Source organism: Neopelma chrysocephalum, unplaced genomic scaffold (genome assembly GCF_003984885.1).
Source record: "Neopelma chrysocephalum unplaced genomic scaffold, ASM398488v2 Primary Assembly neopelma1_22, whole genome shotgun sequence".
Classification (NCBI taxonomy): Eukaryota; Metazoa; Chordata; class Aves; order Passeriformes; family Pipridae; genus Neopelma; species Neopelma chrysocephalum.
In genome coordinates this window covers 9471622-9494491 of record NW_020897689.1, presented here as the reverse complement: position 1 = coordinate 9494491, position 22870 = coordinate 9471622, and the positions used below count along the sequence as shown (strand labels likewise).

General features: G+C 36.2%; 1 protein-coding gene across 1 annotated transcript in view; it reads right to left on the bottom strand.

The window, feature by feature from the left end:
- Nucleotides 1–22870, bottom strand: part of EYA1 (EYA transcriptional coactivator and phosphatase 1) — a 164906-nt gene that overhangs the window by 39955 nt on the left and 102081 nt on the right. The window contains exons 10-14 of the mRNA XM_027695896.1: nt 20394–20476; nt 19786–19972; nt 7554–7693; nt 6275–6358; nt 614–703 (exon numbers count right to left, since the gene is read on the bottom strand). Of these exons, the coding sequence (XP_027551697.1) occupies nt 614–703; nt 6275–6358; nt 7554–7693; nt 19786–19972; nt 20394–20476 (584 nt within the window). The remainder of the gene's footprint in view (nt 1–613; nt 704–6274; nt 6359–7553; nt 7694–19785; nt 19973–20393; nt 20477–22870) is intronic.

The following is a 22870-nucleotide window of genomic DNA, read 5'->3' as shown; positions in this document are numbered from 1 at the left end:
GCACTGCCAAACCATAGCCTGTGTAGGCTAAAAAATCCCTTGGCATGCCAACACCAGCCCCTTGCCGCACGCTGCAGGGCAGAGGCATGCGTGGCAGAGAAACCCAGGCAGAGAAACTCATCGTACCTGATGCTGGGGAAGGCAGAGGACCCCCAGTAACAAGCCAATGAGACAGGCAGCATATGCAACATTAATGATTCCCCGTGGGGCTAAGGTAACACTTGCCCACAGTGGGATGTAAGCAAGAAATCTCTACCTAGCTGTTTCTACTGTTTATAGAAACTGAAGTTTAACATTTAATGGCCATGGTAGACTATTGAATTCTGCATGTTTATAGATGCTTTTGGTGTATACATTTCTGACACTTGTCTACTGTCATCATAAATACTAAAACCTGTGAGGACAAAATTCTACCATTTAAACCATAGTAACATTTGAAGGCCAGTGCAGACATTTAGTATAGATATTATTATGTATCCTAATGACAGTTATTTTCTAAGCATTTCCATATTGAAATTGAGAAACCAAAAATAACTGTTAAACCATTTAACAACACATAAAAAGAGACAAATATTAAATAATCTCTATGTTTTTTAAAAGAATGAACACTTACTTCTAAATCATTAAAGAATAGATGTGTGTCAGCCAAATTGAAAATCATCTCTTCCATTCGGAGTCCAAGGGACACAGAAGTGGGTGGATCCTTAAAGAAGAAATTAAGCATGTACACCATCAATACCGGGCCTAACATACACACGAGAATACAAACTAGAGGAACAGCTTTTCAGGAGATACTACTTTTATTAAATGCAACATCCACTTTGTCAGTTTAACTTCAGTAAGTGTCTAATCCTGTTGTACAACACTTACCAGTAACACTCAAAAATATGACTTTAACTTGACTGACCCTGAGATTTTGCAGTTGGACCTCTGTAGTCACCCTCATGCATCCCTGGCACAGGCTCTTTGCTCTCCATGCAGAAAGGGCTTCACCTAAAACTTCTGCAGATTTTACAACTGTTCACAAGTTTTATGAGTGACCAGGGGCACGATAATGCTATTGTTACTCAAAATAAGCTCTCACTGGTCACGAGTGACAGGATTCAGTCCTGGGAATACCTAGTGACTTCAAAGAACCATTAATGCTTTATTTGTAAATGGCAATTACATTTAAAACAACTCCTTGATTCTCCACAGAACCATACTTTAATTAGGATTTCAGTTTGGCCCACCCATGCAGAGTGAACAAATCTATTGTTTGTTATTAATACATAACACACTTTAACTTCTCTACAGAAATTACCATAACAACTTATTCCTACAGAGCTAATAAACTCAGAAAGCATGTTCAGCATTGTGGTTACTAAATGCATTACAGATGTTTGTCTTGTTTTGATTTTTTTTGTGTTTTATATATTTTCAATATGAAAAATCAAAAAGAAAGCATAATACGTACATTTCATATAGAGTTTCTCATTTACAAAGCCAAGTATATCCAAGTGCACAGAAGCATGAGTTTGAAAGAACATGTAATATTATCTCATAACACCCTCTATTAATAATGTTAGTTTGTTAGGCATTATATTTTAAATAGAATAGCAGAAGTTACAACCCATATTTTACTTAAAATAAATTAGTATTCTAAACTTGATGACAACTCAGTTAAAAAACAAAAGATGCAGTCCCTAGTTTCTTTTTCCACCTCTCAATCAAATTAATAGGTGTTCCAACATGATCTCTGAACTTTCAAACATTTTTCTGTAACTACTGGTTAAAAGGCAAAATGTGTCAGTAGTAAAGAGCTGGAAAAGAATGATGATTTGGCAGCCTGTTTGCCTCTGGAGATGCCAAAACCCAAGAACTATTAACTAGAAAAAGAATTTTTGAAATTTAGAAACAAAGATACATAGAGCAGATAAAACATCTATTATTGAACTCACACATATTAAGAGTAAGTTTTCTAACATAAAAAAAACACCCCTTATAAATGGGAAAGAAAAATTGCATCATGGTATTGTGATGAACTCTGCCTTTAAAAACAAGCCTTCTCTTTAAACTGGCATGGCCAAAAAAAGAATATTTGGCTTCTTAATTCAAAGGGTAAGACTCTAAAAGACGAACAAAAGTATTCTGTCTCTCTGTTTTAACATTGCTCTATTTGTAGACTTACGCTTTCCTTTACTTTACTTTTGTAGGCATGTGAGGAGGAAAGCAGGTGGTATTTTCTCTCTAGCTAGGCCTGAGGCTACTTTTTCCTCTGACATTTCTGCTTATCTTTGTGCCCAGTTACCACCCCATCGCCCTACATAGTTAATCTGGCTTTTTTTTTTTTTTTTAACCAGACAAGGATTTCTGTTGTGGCTAAGCACTAACAGAAGTCACCCACAGAAGCCTCTGCTCTAGTTATTAAAAGGAGTTAGATAGGCTAAGGGTCTAAGATGCAAATGAAGATCACTATCTACATCTTGATTATCAGCTGCTAATGCAACAATGTAGAACTAATTCCCTTCTGACCTTCCATCCATAAATGGGAACATCATTTTGAAAAGCAGAATAAATAGGCACACAGACCATGATGTTGGCTATGAACCCGCACGATTAATTTTTAAAAAATGGCTGCATATATATATTTTAAGTTTCAGTGTACATCACTGTTTTTTTTTAACAAACATTTTTGTCACACCTCTGAGTCTGAAAAAATAGTTTTTTGTAAAGCTTTCTAAACATTTCACTCCAAGGTATTTTTACATACCAGAAAAAAAACAGAATGGGATTTCTATAAAGTAATACTAAAATAATATGATTTATTAGGTTAATTTAATTGGGAGAAAAACAAATAAGAAAATCATTGGCACCTACTGAAAATGTCAGATTAAATAACAAAAAAGCTGAAAAAAGAAACAAAACAGATAGCTTTTCACAGAAATCTAAACTCCTTGATTAAACATAATCTTTTGGTATAGAAAGTTCCACTTAGCACAAAAACTGTGTTAAACTGTAGCTCTGGATACGCACATATTTAACAGAAGCAAAAACCTTATCTGCATTAGGGTTTTAAATGTTTGTGTAGTCACAAACTGGCAACTGCTCTAATAAAAAGCATGAGAGCCTTGCTTTAAGCCATTACAGTAGACCAAACTCTGGCATCAAATGTTCAGTAGGGGCTGTAAACTTTGAAAACAGTCAGGACTAGAACAAGGTTTTTAAAAAAATAATCCCATACCAAACCTTCTTTTGCAATTTTAAGCCACTAATTGCTAGCTAATTACTGTGAGGTGTCACACAATGAGTAGGAAAGCTAACAATCTCTTCTTGTTGCCTGGGATTTGCAGGTTCAGTCGGAGCGCCTTTTCAGGTATGGTCAAAATCAGGTACAAATCTCTGAGGGAGGTACAGTTCAACTAAAGAAAAGAAATACCAGTGTCAAACTGCTTAAGCAGGCCTTTTGTTTTGAATACTGGCATTGGAGCCAAAACATTGCCTGTATGTCATTTCTAAATTCTACCCACTTGATTTCTTTGTTTTTGTGGAGAAACAAGAAGCTGAAAAACAGGAAAGTTCACTTTGGGTACAAGGTTTATTTTCCACTTAAGCCTACGGGTCACAAATGAAGGGTTAAGTGAAACCAGGCTTTATTTTCCTCAATCTCTAAAATATATTAAACCACATTAAGAAAACTTATAATTTAAAGGAAAATTCCTTTTAAGCCTCTGAATATAATTGGTTTTACTGAGAATGGAAAGGTATGCAAAGACCCCAGTTTTCTAGTGCCAATACTGAGGCATATTTGCACCTGCTCCAAGATGCTAAAGAAGAGCTCCAACTTTTTCAAAATTCTAGAACTTAATCAGCCCTAGTGCCAATTAAGTAACTAATAACATTATATTTGATCAATACATCTCTCTATGTACGTATTAAAAAATATGCAAAAGCAAATGAAAATGTTTTGTTTTGGTTTTTTTTTATTCTCTCCTGGAAGGACAAATCATACTCCTGTAGTTTCATAGTTCCATTTCATTCCACAAAATTCACTAAATTCAGATAAACCTTAAACAAAAATGTAGTGGCTTATGCCATTGTTTCTGCCATGACTGCACAAACTGAGAAACAAAGGTGTTATTTTGTTCCAACAAAGCTGAAGGACAAAAGCAGAAAGAGCAGCAAAAGGAGAGCAGGTAATAAAAACGGATAAGAAAGGAAGAATATAGAGAAAAGGTTAGCATAAGAAAGAAGTTAGGAGGAATGAGGTAGAGAATAAGGAAAAGAAAATCAATCCCTTCAGCAGTAAGGCCATACATCATTCATAGTCATTCACCATGAAACTCACTCAGGCATTATGAAAAGAGCTAAAAGCCAAGTTGCCAAATCCCCTATTATTTAATTAGGACATTTTTGTTTGTTTGAAGATCCAGCTTTTGTATTTTAATGATTATGTGAGCAGCTTAGATTTAATTTTTTAAAAGGGCATTTCTAGCCCTCACCGCAGTGCAGAAATATAAGAGAAGGTGATGTTAGATTGATTGAAAAAAGGAATACAGGTGAAAAGAACAAAAATTCCCCTCAAAGTTTTTTTTCTTTTCAGATTGACTTACGATCTGGATTTCTGATTTTAAAAGCCAGCAATCAAATCACAAGGAAACAGTCTTTTAAAAATGTGCACTTCCTGTTGCTGCAAATAAACCCTACAATTTTGATATGACAGATGCATGTTTTAGCATGTTTGCTTTGAACATTTGACGCTATCTTTCTCTAACATCCCTGGAAATTGCTAACTGTTGTCTGAACCTGTCAATAAGACAAGAGAAATTCTGACATCTAAACAAAGCAAGAATGGCACAGTTTCATGATGGCATCTGAGAGCCAAGGACATGCATGTTGCTAATTCTCACCAAAAAGATCCAATATTTATCTACAGCATAAGCACTAATACCATCATTTCTCTCAACATCAACAGTTGGTTGCCATTTAGCAATGCAGAAATATTATGGCAGATGCCATGTAACCAGAGACAGCTGGGCAAAAGCTGCATCTTAAGTAAACAGTGCCACAGATAGAGTGATAGACCTGCAATCAGGAGACACCCAGCTCCATGTAGCATATGTATTTATATCTGCAGCTGAATACTAGCCACTTTCCTCAGCTTCAAGCATCCAGCAAGACAGGTGTTTTATGTTCAGGCTGCTGAATTAACTTGCTTTTCTGTCATATAATGAAAAAAACTAATTATATTCCTCAAACAGGTAAGATGATATCACAGCAAACTTTTCTGAAAACACACCTCACCTGAACAAACAAGAGAGGTTGCAAAATAATACTGCTTTAGACTTTTATAATGCTAAAATCTATTGAGAGAAATTCAGAACCTGACTATGGCACAGACTAAATCAGAGGTCGATTTACCCTTTACTCAGCTGGGTACAGGGTAAAATCTTTTAGTGATAAATAGAAGCTTTACAAGACAGTATTTCTTGAAGTCAGACAAAACTGTTTGTTCTTCATATGTAGAAATTTTTAAGGTTAACAAAAATTGCATTTCAGTTATAGCTCACATGAGGTGAACATGAAACAGCGTAACAGATTTAGCACAAGATGAGACATTAGCTTTCAAATACAATCCTGGAAAAACAAAGTCTGATCTAATAAGGACATTCCATTAATAAACTGTTCTTATTCACCAAAGACCATATTTCTGTTCTGAGAATTACCAAGGAAACCCACAGTCTGTAGACATATTCATCAGTTCAGTTATGATTTACAGACTGTGCATAATAGAAAGATTTGACTCATAAACAGACTTACAAAACCATCAGTCAATATATAGATTAAAAAAAGTGAAGGTAAAAAATTTTAGACTAATCTGTCTGCATCCAAAAGTCTTCTTCCTCTTGTCTTCTCAATGCAGAGCACAGTACACTGCCGGTCAGTCAGAACTAAAATTTTTTTTTTTTAGCAATCATTCCTGGAAGTTCTTCAGTCTCTGAAGGGAGGTAGACCTTAGCAGATTTTGATATCAACAGGTTTCAGACAACCTGTATCTAAAAGCCAAGTGGTCAAAGTATTACTCCCAATGTTATTTAAATATTTAATGAATATAAGAGCAGCATAACTGCAAACAATGGACATGTGAAACAGCTTTACTCCTTGGTTTTTTATGTCTAGTAACACCAGCACTAGTTTGCCTCTAGAAAATCAACTAATGTTCTCATCTTCCTTGTGTATCAACCATAAATCAGCAAATATTACTGAAAATTTCCATCAGTTTCTTGACACTTACCCTTCCGTATCTGTTAGCATAGGACCCTGTAAGCAAGGAATGGAAAATGATGATTGTCTCATCCAAATCCCAAATGAATACTCTCTGTAAAAAGAGAATCAGATCAATGTGTTCCTCTGTGAAGCTGATACTTGACATGGAAAGTTAAAATTTGAATCAGTAAGCACACAAATGGGAAAATTTTATTGAAATGGTTATATATTAAAACCATAGTTTCCCTTGCATTTATTTTCAAAACTAACAAGCTGAGTTTTTTTCCAGAAGGTGATAATACAATCTGTTAGCTTTTTACTACAATTGCTATTATATCAAATTATTCTATTAGAATAGAATTATATTTACTGTCAGATATACACAGAAAATGAGATTGTACAATGTATTTTCTGAAGCCAGATGTGAGATTAGAAATAAATGAAAACAAAAATGAAAAGAAGCCTCTGAAAATTAAATCTTCAGGGTTTGAATTCTGTGTTTCTGCAAGTCTTACAAAACAAAGTTCATATAACTGCTCTTGAAAATTACGTCTAAAACCAAAGCAAAGCAAATTGCTGCCAAGTACTTAAATACCCTTAATTTATACTAATTTCTAATGCATTTTAGGCCCCCGAAGAATGAAAATCATGAACTTGGATCATATATGTGTAAAAATTTATGATGTCAGTAAATAATTCTTTTGCTTACAGACAATGGAAAATATGTATTTTAAACTCATCCTCTGACCACACACAAAATGATATTTTAATGAAAAATAAAGTGTTCAAATACAAGTATTTTAAATTCTGGTGAGATTGTATTTCCCAAGATGACAAATGGGCTAAGCTTTTGGAAAGGAAAAGTAATGCTGTGTGGACACTCATAGCTGTGGTGTGTCATTGGAGATGTGTTCTCAACACAAACCATGGGCCACTGGGAGGAATGTGGAGATAGCATGAGAGAACAAAACCCACTATTGTGCTAGAAGTGTCTTCTGTCCAAACGCAAACCTTTCTCTGCCTTTGGAAAAGCTTGCTTTTTTTTTTGGCCCTTTTTTTTTTCATTTGTTTGTTTGCTTTGTTTTAATCAAAAGGAGAAAGAAACACACAGTATTTTTCAGAGAAAGTAGGAGCTCTTCCTGAAGAAGGTTCTTTAGAAGAAAAGTCCTATCTTCTATGAAAACACTGTTAGGAAAAAAAGGGAGCCTCGATGCCACTTTATTTTTGATGTGTAAATAATATTTCTCTGTGAAAAAAATGATAAAAATAAAGTCTGTAACAGGCAAAAGACATTTAACATAATGTACCTCTAGATCAGAGTCAGGTGGTGGTGAAGGATTATTGTTTCTTCTACCACGTCCACGTGATTTCCCATCTGAACTACGACGCAATCTATCTGAATCTGAATCTTTAATGGGGGTTGATGGACTGTGGATTGTACTGTATTCTGTTGTAGTAAAGAAAGGACATTTTTACCTTTCAGTTCAAACTTCAAAATGTTCAACTTACTTACTTTTTACGTGTGACACTAAAACCGGTAGGTTCACTTAAACAGTCCTAACTAAAATATTTACATTTACAATGATAAGTAGTAATATTGATACATAAATTAATTCAATCTAGCTCAAGTTATATGAAAAAACAGAGTGATAAATTATTTCAGTAAATACAAAAGAAAGGACTAAGTAAAAAAAGATAATAATTCCTGCAAATATTAGAAGATTAAATTCTAAACAAACAATTTTAAGGGATGCCAACTCTTTATAAAAGAACATTGATTTAACTCTAAGTTTCAAACATGATTTAAAATAACTATGATGGTAACCGGTAAGTAAAAAGCATCCAAGTGTGAAAAAAAAAATACAGAAATTGAAAAATTTTCCAAATTGCCTGGTTGCAGACACTTTTCTTTTAGATTGCTACACGTGAGCCAGAAGAATAGAATTATTTCTAATTATGGCATAAAACAGAGTATTTATTTTCCCGTGGTAATTTAAATTAAAAAGTTTTAAATATGCATCAACTACGAAGATGAAATTTATAGTATTTTTCAAAGGCATGCTCAACATTGAACTTTTTCAATGAGTACCTTCAAGATAGGATGTAATTCTTTACAAACGGTATTGTATGCTAATTATTATGCTTCAGCAACATTTATTTGCAAGAGTATTTACTGTTGTTGAACATGTGAAAAAAGAATGATGATTTATGTATGTAAGAACAACAAAGTTCTTCTGAAAACATGCTAGTTGGAAGATAGTTTGCTACTCTTAACATCCATAAACTCAGTAACAGTGAAGTGCTTGTATATTAACAAAGCAGACACCTAGCATCAATTATCCTTCCTATTAATTTATTTAGAAGTACCATAGTCCTCAGAAATGCAACAAAGTATTTTTAAATCTCTTTTGAAGACTTCCTTTCATAATCTGAAGTTCACAAATATATTTATTTTGACAGTCCTCATGAATTTTTTTTTCCTAAAAACACTCTTTTAGTGAAGGCAGCTGAAATTTTTTTTAATCAATTTTACTTCTCAGTTAACATTAACTACTCTTTAGAGTTCAGTAGATACGAGTATTTGTATTTTCATTTTAATCAGTCTAGCCCATGGCATTCCAGCTTGAACAGACAGGTATAATTCTCACACAAGTGATTCTTTCTCCTAGGAAAACATCCTGTTGAGGTCAAAGGTTAGATTAAGGAGGAGACTCTGGACATCTGTGTAACACCACATATGCACAATTACTCAAAATAATAAAAGTTGCTTGTGCTGAATGAAAGAAAAGGTCTTGAAATTCTCATGCTCAGCTTTCAAATCCATCCTTATTGAAAATTGGCATATCTTATATATTTCACATTATAAATTTACCTAAGTATTTCAGGCTACATTAAACAAAGCAGAACCACAAGTTAAAATGTAACTCAGGGTTAAACACAGAATCTTCAAAAGACACTCAACCTATATTAAAAGAGTGATTCTGCGTATGTGTCAAACAACAAAAATCATTCAGCCATGAAAGCCTACATAACTAAAGACAGAGGTTTAAATATTGAAGAACATAAATGTTCCAATAATATATTTTCCCTATGACTGTTTACACTTCAGAATATTTAAACTAGTTAAATTTTAAATGCTGACTGCTCTTTCACCTACTGTATTTAGCCATAAATAAGAAAACATAACTCAACTAGTAAAAATTTTTCCAATCAATTTGTCTGCTATACACAATTTTTATTATTACGATCTTTAAAAAAAGGAAAAAGAAAGAAAACAATGCACAGAAGCCTTGAGATAAATTACGATACAGTAAAATAAACCAGAATTTCTTCAACAGGTATACTACCCAATAATGTTCTAAATATGTGCTCTAAAATTTAGATGTAATGAAAAATTGCATTTCCTATTGACTAATTTAAATTAGGGCTGCTCTTGGCCTCTGACAATGTTTTCAGGAGTGTGGCTTCAGTTTCCATTTTTTTAAACTATTCTCACAGACTATGACTAAAAATTATTCTTGCAGTGCTGTGACTAAAAATTTTAAGTATTAAAATTGCATTAGTAACAATAATACTAAGTAAAATAGGAAACAGCATGGAAAGAGTATAAACAAAACTTAATGACAAATGAACCAGAGCAAACACAAATGAGTGAGCATGCAGAGCAGGGCATGGTGAGGACAGGGAAGAAAGTCTGTTTGTAAGAGCCATCCAGCTCTCCATCTTTGCGATCACTTTTCACTTAAGAATATTGCATTCAAAATTTCAAACACAGGGTTGCAAATTTGGGTGGGGGCTCATTTCCAGTTTCCTTTCACAGGTAATCTGGATGCACCAGCACCTGACAGAAAGACTCCCAACCCTACCTCAGGACCTCCAAGTGGGCTGGGCAGACCTCAGCCCATCCTTCTTGGAACCACTGTACCTGCATCATTCCCAAGAAAGATTTGTCTATCTTGCTCTTGCAGATCTCTCCAGGAAATTTGCTCTGCTGCTTTGACAGCTGTGCCATTAGAACATTCAACCTCAGCATTTATTACAACAATATAAATTGAATCTCTGAAAGAGGGGGAAAGATTATTCCCTTCCTTGTATTTGCATGCATTTGAAGACTGTTCACAGATCCCTTTGTTGGTAGGTTAGACCTTCCCTGACAAGCCTCTTTTCCAGGCTCTGATTATCACTCTCTGTAGTCTCTCCAAAATGGGCACAATAATACAAAGCAAAGTCAAGCAAAGCTTGATTTCCTGAATGTCCCACAGGCTACTGATGCCTGCTCAGCTGGTGTTACGAAAAAAATTCAGGAGCTGTAAGCTGGGGTGAGATAAGAAAGGGTTTAATTATGCCAAGGCAAAAAGATGTTACATGACGCGCGCGCCGGGCTGTGCCCGAGATGTTACATTTATAGTAATATTTGGCCAATCCCAGGTGTGTCCATCCTCTAACTTTTGGCCTGGTCCATCCCCTGGCCCGCCTCTTGGAATTGGGTCTGGGGTGCTTTTTGGGACCCTCTCTTCATCATTCTTCTTCTTCTTCAGGGTACAAAGAGCAGGGTGACCCAGTTCTTTGACTCTGTCCTGCGGTTTAGGCCAAGATATAAGTGTTCTCCAAACAAGACAGGTTTGCCTTGACTAAGAGACTAAACATCATCTGCTGAATATGGGAATAGGGTTGATATAGGGAGTATGGAATGGGGTGAAAGGATTAAAGAATGTATAAACTAAGGGATACTACGGGGAGGAAGGAGAAAGGGTTTCTAAAATCTACTTCTATTACTTATAAAACTTATAGGGCTTACAAAATTAGAAAAATAAAAAAAGATTAGGGGCTTAAGGCATCACTACCCTCCCCTGGGCACCACTTGGAAGGATTTTTCTGCAATATTTCCAATAAATGTTACATTCAGGATTCCTATATCATCTTCTGAGGAGGAAGTGACACTGAACTGGTTATTTCTCAAAGACCTGGCAAAACCTTGCACATGAATTGAATAAGCAACATTGCTAATACTTGGAGCTTCTGAGTCTACTCAGGGCACCAGTGTGTTACAGATGGCTGTAACCAACAGGGGGGAAAACATGACATTGTGTGCAAGAAACTTGTTCCATGTGTGTAAAGGGAAACCAAAGCATGCACTACTTGAATTAGGGCTGTTGGACAGAGCAGCCTCCGTGTGCACAGCTGGGTTATCAGCTCGCTGTCCAATGGTTGCTCTCAGGTCCTCATAAGGAAACACCGTTAAAGAATACAGTGTCCAGCTGAGCCCTGAGCCTTGACTAGCCCAAGCCCTGACAAATTCTGGAGCAAGAAAAACAACAGCGGCTGAGGGTACTCCGTGTGCCACTAATATCTGGAGTACTGAAAGCAGTCTACAGGGAAAGGTAGAGCCTGGAAGGAGCTGCCAACATTCCCCATCCCACATTTGTGCAGTTCATCATTCCTGCCTAAATGTATACCTCACACCTGCTCCTATTCAGATCACATCTCCAATTTTGAGTTCTCATCCCATCTCCAAAGAACTCACAGCCCCTCTCAGCATGGTGTCATCTACATATTTAATAGGCAAACACATTCTGTTCTGTCATCTAAATGATTAATGAAAATGTGGTATGGTGCTAGGCCCAAGGCAGACACTGAGGAATGCTCTGTAGCCATCCTTCTATTTTAACAGCAAGCTCTCACTGACTTTCTTAAACAGCTTTATATCATTCTGCTGTAGTTTCTGCCAGACTATTTCAGCCTAGTTTGCTTATAAGATCGTTAAGTGAAAAAATTTAACTGCCAGGGTAGAAAAGACTTGCTGAAGTCAAATTACAAGGCCACAAACCATGTTATCATCACACCCATTATTATACAATCATTGGTAGCAAAAGGTTAATTTGTTCAACTTCAGCTGACTTCATGGTACCAGACATATTTTAATATTAGCCAAGTGAAATGATTATGCTTCTAAAGCACTGAATTTAATTTTATCCTGTTCTTGAGCACCACAAACACAGGTAAGCACAGGAGAAAACCCTACCCTCCACAAAATCATGAGCAGAGAAGGGGGTGAGGATTAGGTGTCTACTGCCTATCCAATGCTAAAGCAAGATCACGAAAAGGAGCTGGCAGCAGCCAGGTTAAATACAAGGAGTTCAGATAAAACCTAGGAGATTTGTGGCACATTTTGCCAAAAAAACCCATGCTAGGCTCCCAAAAGATTACAAGGGTTCAAGAGAAGGCTGAAGACATCCCTCGAAGTGAAGCATTCAGGGGTGCTACAGCCACACTGCATTAGCAGGTTGGGTCTGTGGGACCAGACAAGTGGTGCCAACATCACCAGGCTCCACTGTCTGTTTCTATTTTAGTGCAGCCTGATCAGGTCCAGCCTGATTTAGTCTCCTAAGAATCCTCAATAGGGGCTGGAGGAATTAGGAGCTGTTCTGGAGGACACCTCCCAGGTTAGCTTTGACTGGAAGGACTCCAGCTGGGTGCCCTAGGACCTCTTTGCTGAACCAAAGCTCCATATCAAAACAGACCTTACTCCAAATTAAAATGCTAATGCAAGCACACCCTAAACATACAAACAACAGCAGCTCTGGAAATCCCCTGAGACAAAAATATACAGAATCTGGAAAAGTGCTTAGGGCAAGTCAGACACAAGTTTAGCCTGTTCTCACTGCTCCCGAGGTGTCTGCTGATGGCCTCTGAAGCAGCAGGGCATGGGGCTGGTTGATCCATCAGTCTGGACCACTGGAGCCATTCCTGTGTGTTGCATATGCCTTCACAAAATTATATTAATAATGCAGGAATAATTACTCTTCTGCATCCATGAACATACACATCATTTTAGATCTTCCTGCTACAGCAACTCTCTGCACTCTGCCCCAGGTAGACATTAAATGTTACAGCTTGTTTCTGTTTCACACACTCAAGAATTCTCTCTTCCAAACCTTGGATAAGTGTAATAGACCATACATTGACTTCTCTAGTTAGTCAGAAAAAAAAAACATTTTAAACCCAGATTCTATAAATGTCTTATTTTCCAGGTGTGACTGGTACTCCCCTGCTCCTGACCTGGTAGTAACCCCTGTAATATACAGTCACACCAAGCCAGATAAAAACTACACATAACTGTGAGGAAATAAAATATGTTTACATTCTGGCTTAACATACATGAACCATACTGTAGCAGACAGGGCTTCAAAGCACCATATTATTGCAACTTGACATAACAGTTCATGAGCACATACTTCCTTGTTATACATCACTGTGGGCAGTTTTGATGGTTTTGTTACACAGAACAATTTTCCAACATCTCATTAAAAAAACCCAACTTCGCTTATGAATAGGCAATACAGCCACAGAGATAGCTTTTGCAACACCATATTCTGTAATTCATTTCTGTTTGTTATGGAAATCCCCCCTAAGTAATTGCTGTATTTTCTTACTGTTGATTTCGGTGTACAGCAGTAGTATCAAATGACAAATCTAGGGAAAACTGGCTATCCCAGAAATCCTAAAATCAGGTCTCTCTCTAGGTAAATCCAACTGGTGAGTGTATGGGTAAAGCTTTTGCTGTTGACAAAGGCATTGCAAATTTTGTCAGATTTTTCCCTACTGTATTGAAAAGTTATGCAAAAAAGAGTAAACATACATTATCAAAGTAATCATATCTCATGTCACAATGTAAATTACATGGATGACATGGGTCTAGAATAGTTAGTATAGTCAAATATCTCTGCAAGTAGGTATGTACAAATATTTTCCATTTAGATTGTGCCCAGATTAATGGCTTGCCATCAAATCTTACACTTATTTTTGAATAAAGTACCTAAATCCTTAGGCCAGTGTTATTTCAACTCCTGTATACCAGAACAAAAATATAAAATTTGGGTAATTTGAATATGTCAGTCTCATGCTATGATTTTCTTACTTTTGCATACTTAAAGTTTACTTTTGCATAAATAAAACTAAACACAAATTTCATGAGCATTTATACAAACTTATTCTACTTACATAAACCTGGACCAGGATTAGATAATGCAGCAGAATCACATATGTATTTGTGGATTTTTTTTTCTACTTCTCTATAAAAAGAAGTAGTACTATATTAGTAGTAAGTAAAAGTACTAAACAAGTATTGCAAGAAATACAATAATGCCTGCTGGTAGGATCATAGAAGTATGTCTTTAGTGTTGTTTTGACAAACATCAAAATCTTCACTTTAAAAATTAAGTTTGTATATTGAGGACTAAGAGCATATTATTATAAACTTGACAGACACTCTCAATAGTCTATGAAAAATATTGGCAAAAATGCTTATTTATTTCAAGGTTTGGTTGACTTTTTGATTTAGCATTGTATATTCAAAATAATGACAAAATATTATAATAACAGTATATTATATATAACAGTATATATAAACTGTGGATGACAGCAACTATACCAACAAGCCCTGAAAGGGTCCCGATTTTTTTTCTCCAACTTTCTTTGTTCAAGAAAAAATCCCATAATGGGCCAGTAGTACCTGTTATTTCTTCCTTACTCATTAGTTATGTTTTCAAATAATTTGAAATCATTGTTACTTTTAATTCCAGCAAAAGCAATGATGAACATCCTATTTATTTATTTAAAAGAGTCTGCTGAAAAGTGCATCAAGTTCTTAGATTCAATATATTTTGTGACAGTGGGTCAGACTATATATTGTTGGATGCAATGCCAAAGAGTTAGTTTTACATTCTAAATGTAAAAACAGGAGAACAAACATTATCAGAAAAGCAAAACCAGTGCTGTACTTTGCCATTCATTATTGCATCCAATCCTCTTTCTGTTTTTACAGAATCTTCTAGATTTACTCTTCCTTTTATTTATGAAAAACAACAAACATTAGAATACCAGAAATTTACTGCAAATATAGCAGCATTTGTTTTCATACAGTATTAGTGAAAAGTTGCCTATATAGTCTGTTTGCTCTGTTTCATTTTCCTGTCTCTAATTTGTTGTTATGAAATATGATAAGGAAAAACTGTAAACGATGCTTTCCCTTTTGCAATACTAAATGTGATACAGTGTTCAAGGAAAAAAAAAATATAGTTTCTAAGAGCAAAATGGTGACCCATGGCTGAGAACAAGTTTTGTTGGCTGGTACAACCCCTTAAAAACCCTTGTGGAGTTTTTATTCTGCATTGTGAAGTATGTGAGTAATATAAAAAACCCCCAAACCTTCCAGTAATATATTAAACATACTTATTACAGAAACCAAGAAAACTGAAAGAGATCAAATCTCAAGAACAATGCAAGTCTCTCTTGCAAGAAACACTGTTTAATAAATTACAAATACAGCATCATATGAAATAGAAGGATAAATTCAGCTTTGCTGACCGAATTTATGAGAAAACCCCTGCACAAAGAGAATTTTTTGTTACCAGCTGTGATGATAGAATTGAAATATTGCAAGAGAAAATTAAAGCTTTAGAAAAGGTAGTCTTCTTCTACATCAACTCTTAGAAATACACATTATGAATGTTAAGTATTTTAGAACATCAGGGTAGGCATAATGGATGGGGTCAAAACTCCATCTGTCCAGGGTAAGTTTCAACATGGGCAAACAGCAGGAAACTAAGGGAGAAAGCATAAAAAGGGTAGACACAGCACTAATTCATCCACTGTATCCTGTGATTTTCTGCGTCAAGAATTTCCTGAATTGACATTGGTGTCTGTGTAGATCTAATCTTTGAGTTTGTCTAAGTAATGCTTGAACTGGCATAAACATTTTGTATTCACAACGTCCTGAAGCAAAGAGCTGCACAGCTTATTTATATGAAACATAAAGAAATACCTCTTTTTTTCACCCTGAACCTATTTCAATGAATTTGAATATTGGAAGGGAGAGTAAATGTTTGCTCATTTGTCTACTTCTATTCTTTTTTATAATTTTAATTATTATTTCTTCCATTAGATACTACAGCTTAGACAAAAAATCAGCAACTCTCCGTCCATACCTAGGATAATCTACTCATGTATGGACTGAAAGCTCATCCCAGAAGGAAATTAATATTCTATTGCCATTCTGATGAAAAGTATTTTCTTCTGCACAAAAGTTTTACAAGTGGAAAAAAACTCCAAAACAACAAACCTTAGAAAATCCTTCCTTTTGAACTAGAACAAAATTTCCAATGAAATTTGAATCAGAGAACATATTAAAAATTTGAAATGGCCAACTGAGACTGTTTTGCTTAACAATTTTCTTATTATGTCACTAAGAAAAATGCAACCTTCTGTTCACAAGAAAATAACACTAATTTGTATGTCTGATTTATGGAACAAGAACTATAAACTTCTGTGCAATCAAATGATTTTGTGCTGACCGTGGTACAAGAAATTTTTCAAATACACAAGGGAAGAGAAAGAAGAAACACTGAGCATGGAAAATCTCAGGTTCTTCTGCAAGAATCCCTAGATGTCCTGGATTGCATGGCAAAAACTTTCATATTTAGCTAGGAACTGAGGGAAACTGTAAAAGGATTATTTTGTATTTGGACAAGGAATTAAACGTATTTCAAGTGAAATTGTCTGAGTTTTCTGAGTCTGCAAAACTATACTAAAAATGTCACAAGAGCACATAATTATTTTCTCTCTTTCACATTTTTCTTACCAGACTCTTCTGTTTCACTTACTGGCCCATTTTCATAGGAACCACCTATGTATGTCAAATTATTCTGGTGCCTCTGTAAAGTCTGAAGGCTGTTCTGTGCTTGTGCTGGCATAGTTCATAACCACACAGATTATATGTTTTTTTTTAAATATAGAAGATGTGTAGGATGGCTGCGATTCAGCAGCTGGATCCCATCCTATTATATGTGATGGTTCTCCACTGCCCCCCACCATTCCTTATATGAAGCGTTACAATTGTGGTAGAGAATTAGCAGCCTAACTTAACCAGATGTGGCAAAACAGCCTGTACAAATTTGACTAACTGCAATTAAAATTTTCTTATTTTGCCCCTTTGTTCTGTGTTTTTTAACCCAAGTATGAATTTCCTCCTGTCGAATACACCTTTCACTTGTCCTCAGTCCACCAGAACTACCCTCCTCCATGCTGATCCCTCTTTTCTTTGACCTCAGCCTTGCTTTATCTTTTGAGCAGACTGTGTATGAGTTCAACTGAGGCTTTGCAATAAGCCTCAGCAAGGAAAAAAGCAAAACCATTTACACTGTCCAAGGGGAAATGGCAAGAACAGCACTGGATTCACTGACTGGTCCTTTCTTTCCTTCTTGCAAGGGGTTCTTCAAAGAGTTGAAGGTTTGTGAGGCAGCAAAAGGTTCTGACCTAATTTTTCCTTAGGAACCCAATACTCATTTCCTTAGGAACACTGGGTTCCTTAGGAACCCATCACTGATAGCCACCTTAAACTGCTCTCGTACCAGTGGAGATGCTTTGGCACCTCAGGATTAAGACTGTAGTTAAACAGAACTCTAAACAGAGGTATTCATCTCTCGTCACTCAAAACAGAAGGAGCCTAAATAGGCTGGATCCCAACTTAAATGCATAAAGACAACAACTGCATGAAGAAAAATGGAAAAATCTGGGTCTAGCCCTATACCTTCTGCTGACTGCAACCACGTTGATGAAGGAGAACAGAAAGATGGCTTTCATTAGCTCTTCCTAATAGAGAGTGGTCCACAGCATGCACTTTCCTAAACACGCCCCTGCCTCTAGTACAGGCAGTCAGCCCATGAAAACCCTAAGAGTTGTTATTTGCAAACTGTTAGAAGGAACTTTTTCAGAATGGTTAAATCTTTAATGCCTTGGGAAAAGAGATGGCAGTCCCAGCAATGCCAGAGGAGACGTGCCCACGTCCAAGGAAGGGCTAAGCAAGCAGTGGTAGGGCACCCATGGATATACTTTCAACACGTGAAAGCACAAACTAGAAGACGGATTTGGTGCAGGACTCATCCATAAGAAAACTCAAAAATATTCTTTAAATTTTTAGACAAAACTTTCATAATAAGAGTGTAGAGGATTTGAGGGAGGGGAAAAAAAGACTTCTTAAAAAGGAACTGATAGAAAAGTTCTGTCCAGGCTTACAGAGTAGAGAAAACTATTTAAATAGGAAGATAGCCTTTAAGCCAGTAAGTTTGAGCTTGGGAAAAATATAACTCCTCTCGTTGTATATGCATTTACTATTGCTTTTAGGGAGTATCAACAACTTAAATAAAAATACATGTAAAGATTTTGCAAAAGATCAGGACCCAGATGATATAACAATTCAATTTCAACATCTTGATAAAAGCTAAAACTTGATCATATTTGGGTTTTGGGCTAAGAGGAACTTAACTGCTTCCAACTCAAAAAGAGAAGCAAATAAACCCGCAAGAAAACAAAAGTAAAAAATTTCTAAAAAGTGAAAAGCAGGGTAATTAAGAAGTCACCAACATATATCCACATATTCTAAATGCCGTAGACTCCAACATCCATGTATTTAGAAAGATTCCTTTCTCAAATACATTGCATACATAGGCAACCTCGTGTATATAAACACATACATCATCTGTATCTTCCTCCCTATTTACTTTCAGCAAATGCCTCGAACAAGACAAAACTGAATACATTTTCTTCAGGTACACACTCACGCAGAAAAGCAACAGAGGCCTAGCAAATTATACTAAAAGCTCACAATGCACATGGAAGATTAGTCCCATCAAATACTTCAGGAAAACTAAAAACAACTTCCACCCAAAAATCCCCCCTCCAAAACAAAATCACCTGATACCATTGCCAAATCATAGCTGCTTCTCACTGCATTACTGAGAAACACATCTGCAACCTTGGAATTTCTCTCTGACAGATTTCAAACTTCTGCCATCTACTAAGTACTGACATGCTTGAACTGCTAAAAAAAATGGATTATTATTTTTTTCAATAATGGGAAAAGTATTTTTCACCCCTCATTTCCAAAAACAGCTGGAGCAGTTTGAAATAAATGTTCAAAAAATATCTCAACTAGTACAGGACTGCCAAATTCCACCAAGAGAGGTAAAATAACTGGGAAAAAGGACAAGCCACTGAAAATCTTTTCTTAAAATGGAAACACTTGTGCAATTTCAACTCCCCATTACAAGCACTATTATGTCCTCTTAAAGTAAAAAACCACGAAAGTTCTCTTTCAAGTGGACAGTTGGGCTATGGTCTGAAGGCCTCTTGATTTCAGTCTTACTTAGAAAAATCAAAGGAGTTTATCTTAATGAAGACAGAGCTTAAAAACATAAGGTTCTGATTTAGTGCAAAGACTTGTCCATACCCTGCAATTTTTAACACACGCACTTTACAAATAAATACAAACAAATTGTATTTTGCACAAGCTTTAAAACTTTTACTGATCCTCTTTTTTCTTCAGTCTATTTTCTGTTAGAATCTGTACAAGATGTGCCACAGGCTCAGGATTAAGAAATAATAAAACAAAAATCAACAACTACACAAAAAAAAAATCCAACTCAATCCCCTTTCAACTTACAAAAACGTGCCTCATAGGGACAATAAAATCCATGTAATTACCTGCTGCAGGATCTGTAACCGCTTGACTGGTGATGCCAGATGGTGGTTCTTGAAGCTGGTATGTTGCATTTGTGGAGGGTGTCGTAGGGCTGGTGTTGGTGTTTGTCATGTAATGTGAAGGATATGGTGAGCTATTATAATATTGTGCATATTGGCCCTGGCCAAAACTGGGATAAGAGGGATATTCCTGCAAGACAAAAAAGCAACTGAATAGTCCATCAAAGTTTTGCTACTTTTTAGTATAAATTCCAAAATATAACCACAAACACATGTCAGACTTTGAGCATGTATGCTTCCCAGACTAGATGCTGTAGGACCTAAAACTGTGAGACAGTAAAACAATATCTAAATTGCACATAATTTAGTATGTCTTCTCATACAAGTAGTTAATAAGACACACTGCTGCAGATGTGTGAATTAGAACATCAACCTCAGACAATTAGTTCTAGAATTGGAAGACAACAAATTGAAGAAAAACATTTATAAACCTTAGTTTAACTTGAAAGGAGGCTAATTTCTTTCAATAAGCTCTTTAAGGGCTACATTTTTTCAGTGGATGAGAATTCTAAGTTTGCCAAAGTTTGCTGAGCTCCTATTTACAAATTTACCTGCTGTGAACTATTAAATCCAGTAGAATTTGTGAGGGAATTATTTCCTGCATATATTCCTGATGATGTTGTGAAACTGCTGCCTGAAATGAAAAGAAAAATTACATACATTACTAAAACAAAGTATTGGAAAATAACTTCCAGCACACAATTATATCATAAGGCTATGGCATATTTGTAATATTTCCCATATGTTGCCTGATTTGGCTCTACAACATGTTAATATTTGGAAAGTGATAATTCATAGTTCCTACACTGCGTGTTTCATTATTGCAATAAAAAAATCCCTTGAAATTTAGACAGGAATTTTGGAGCCACCTCAGCTCTGATTGAATATTAGGCTATCTCACCCCTCCAAATAATACCCAGCATCATAGAAGTAATGAGGGTTTCTTTACTTTTTTTGTTGAACAATAATGGCAAGCCTTGTCCCAAGAGATGCCTTATCCACTCATGAAAGCCCACTGGTTTTGTTTCTCCTTCCACCTTTGAGAACTGTGTCCTCTCCCATTCCTGAGCCTCAGTCCCTCACAGGAACAGCAAAAGCCGTAACTCCCTGCTCCAAACAGCTCAGTCCAACTGCAAAGCCATTAGGATTCACTAATCGATCATACACAGCCTAGGGCTGCAAATCTTTTCTTTTTTGATAGAGTCTATTAGGCATGACACAAGAGAAAAAAAGTATCTCTGAGAAGGGAGACCCAAGATTGAATTTAGCTCACATACTGAATTACTGCCTTCATCTCCCTCCTCCTGCTTTCATGAGCCACCAAAACCAGACAGATGGGGCTCTTGTTTAATACCCAACCTGAGAAGCTGTTCCACTAAAAGGGCAGCAACCCCCTTTTAGAGCTGTTTTGTCCTCACTGGTTATAACCCGGGAGCGACACAGCCACCAGCTGAGGCATATGGATGCACAGGGTGAAGCTATATAAGCCATCACAAAGTCTGTAATCAGGCAACCTATTGAACTTGTCCAGCAGGAGAACACCACCCAGTGCAGATTATTAAAGCACACAAGTTGTTTACGGCCTCTCTCACCACCAAACCTGCCTTAGTGCAAAGATATACAGAGAGCCTGGGAGCAAAAGCTTGCAGGTGAGCAAAGAAGACAAGGAGGGATGAAAATCAACAGGGATCCAGGCATGCAGATGCACCAATCCTCTGAAATAACCAACAAAAACTCAATCAACAACCAAATTCTATGCAGAGGTTACTCATTGGGAGAAGCGATGTTTCTTGCAACTCCAAAGAGCACAGAATGCAGGCAGGGCTGCATGCTTAGTACAACCCCCTAAGGACAATTGTGAGCTATCTACTTCTTTAAATAAAAAAACCTCAAAAACAATAGGTATTCTAGCTATGAGAAATCAGAAGGGAAAATATTTACATGTTTTGATTGCAAAAGTAACTAAAAGCACATACAAGTTAAGCCTCAAACAAAGAAGGAGATGTGAAGTCCAACAGCAATGGGAGTAAATGATGAAGCTTAAACTTAACATGTGATAATGACTGTAAACGTTTCTCTTGTATCTTCTATTAATGCAAAAGCTTTGTGGCTGTTGATAGATGCTACTAATCCTGTGAACTAAAATCAGATTACTTCAGCAGAAGAGTTGACATCCAAGTTTAGCAGATAGTACAGATAAACAGTACTAATGAGAAAAACATGTTGTTTTAAATTTAATTTAAAATTGGAAAACAGATGTTATTTTTTTTTATTATAACAAACCCCAGAGCCAAAATACAGCTGAAAAATATTTTAAATTGCAAAACTTTGAAATGATATTTTATTTCTAATAGTGCTTTGGCTGGAAGAATGTAAGTCACTGTGTCTCCTTTTATTTCTGTAGATATTTTTGAGTGATGCAGTAATACATTCAAACACAGGTTTTAGAGGTGCACAGTTTGAGCCACTCTAAAAAAAAAGATATAAAAGAGATATAAAAGGCCTCTCATAAGAAAAAAAAAACCAAAAGCCTTTTTTTGAGGAATATGTTAGCTTCTGTCGAAAATTTGGCAAATAATTTGCAAGAGCAAATGAGTAAAGTAATCACATGCCAGCCAGCATCTCTCCCTCTCAGACAAAGACACACACATACTAACTTGCAGATCTCTCTCTTTCATCTCATGGTCAGCACTGGCTCCTATGGAGGAGGGGTAGGGGTCTCCTAGACCGTAACAAACATGAAGCAGGTTTCTCAGAAACAGCTCCGTGGGCCACCCAGAACTACAGGCCTAAAGTTCTTTTTAAAATACTTCAATGTTGCCATTTGTTTTTTAAGTGTTCAGCCATAACATGGCATAGAGCTGCTGTCCTGCCTTAGCTGAACAAACACAAAAATAATAATCGTTACAAAATGCACGAGATTTACTGCTCTAACTTGGCCAGCTACATAGCTTTAAAATGTGATAAAAGCTGTAAATTGCAGGTCAAAGGTCTATTTTGCCAAGAGCTCTGACCCACATTAAAGCTG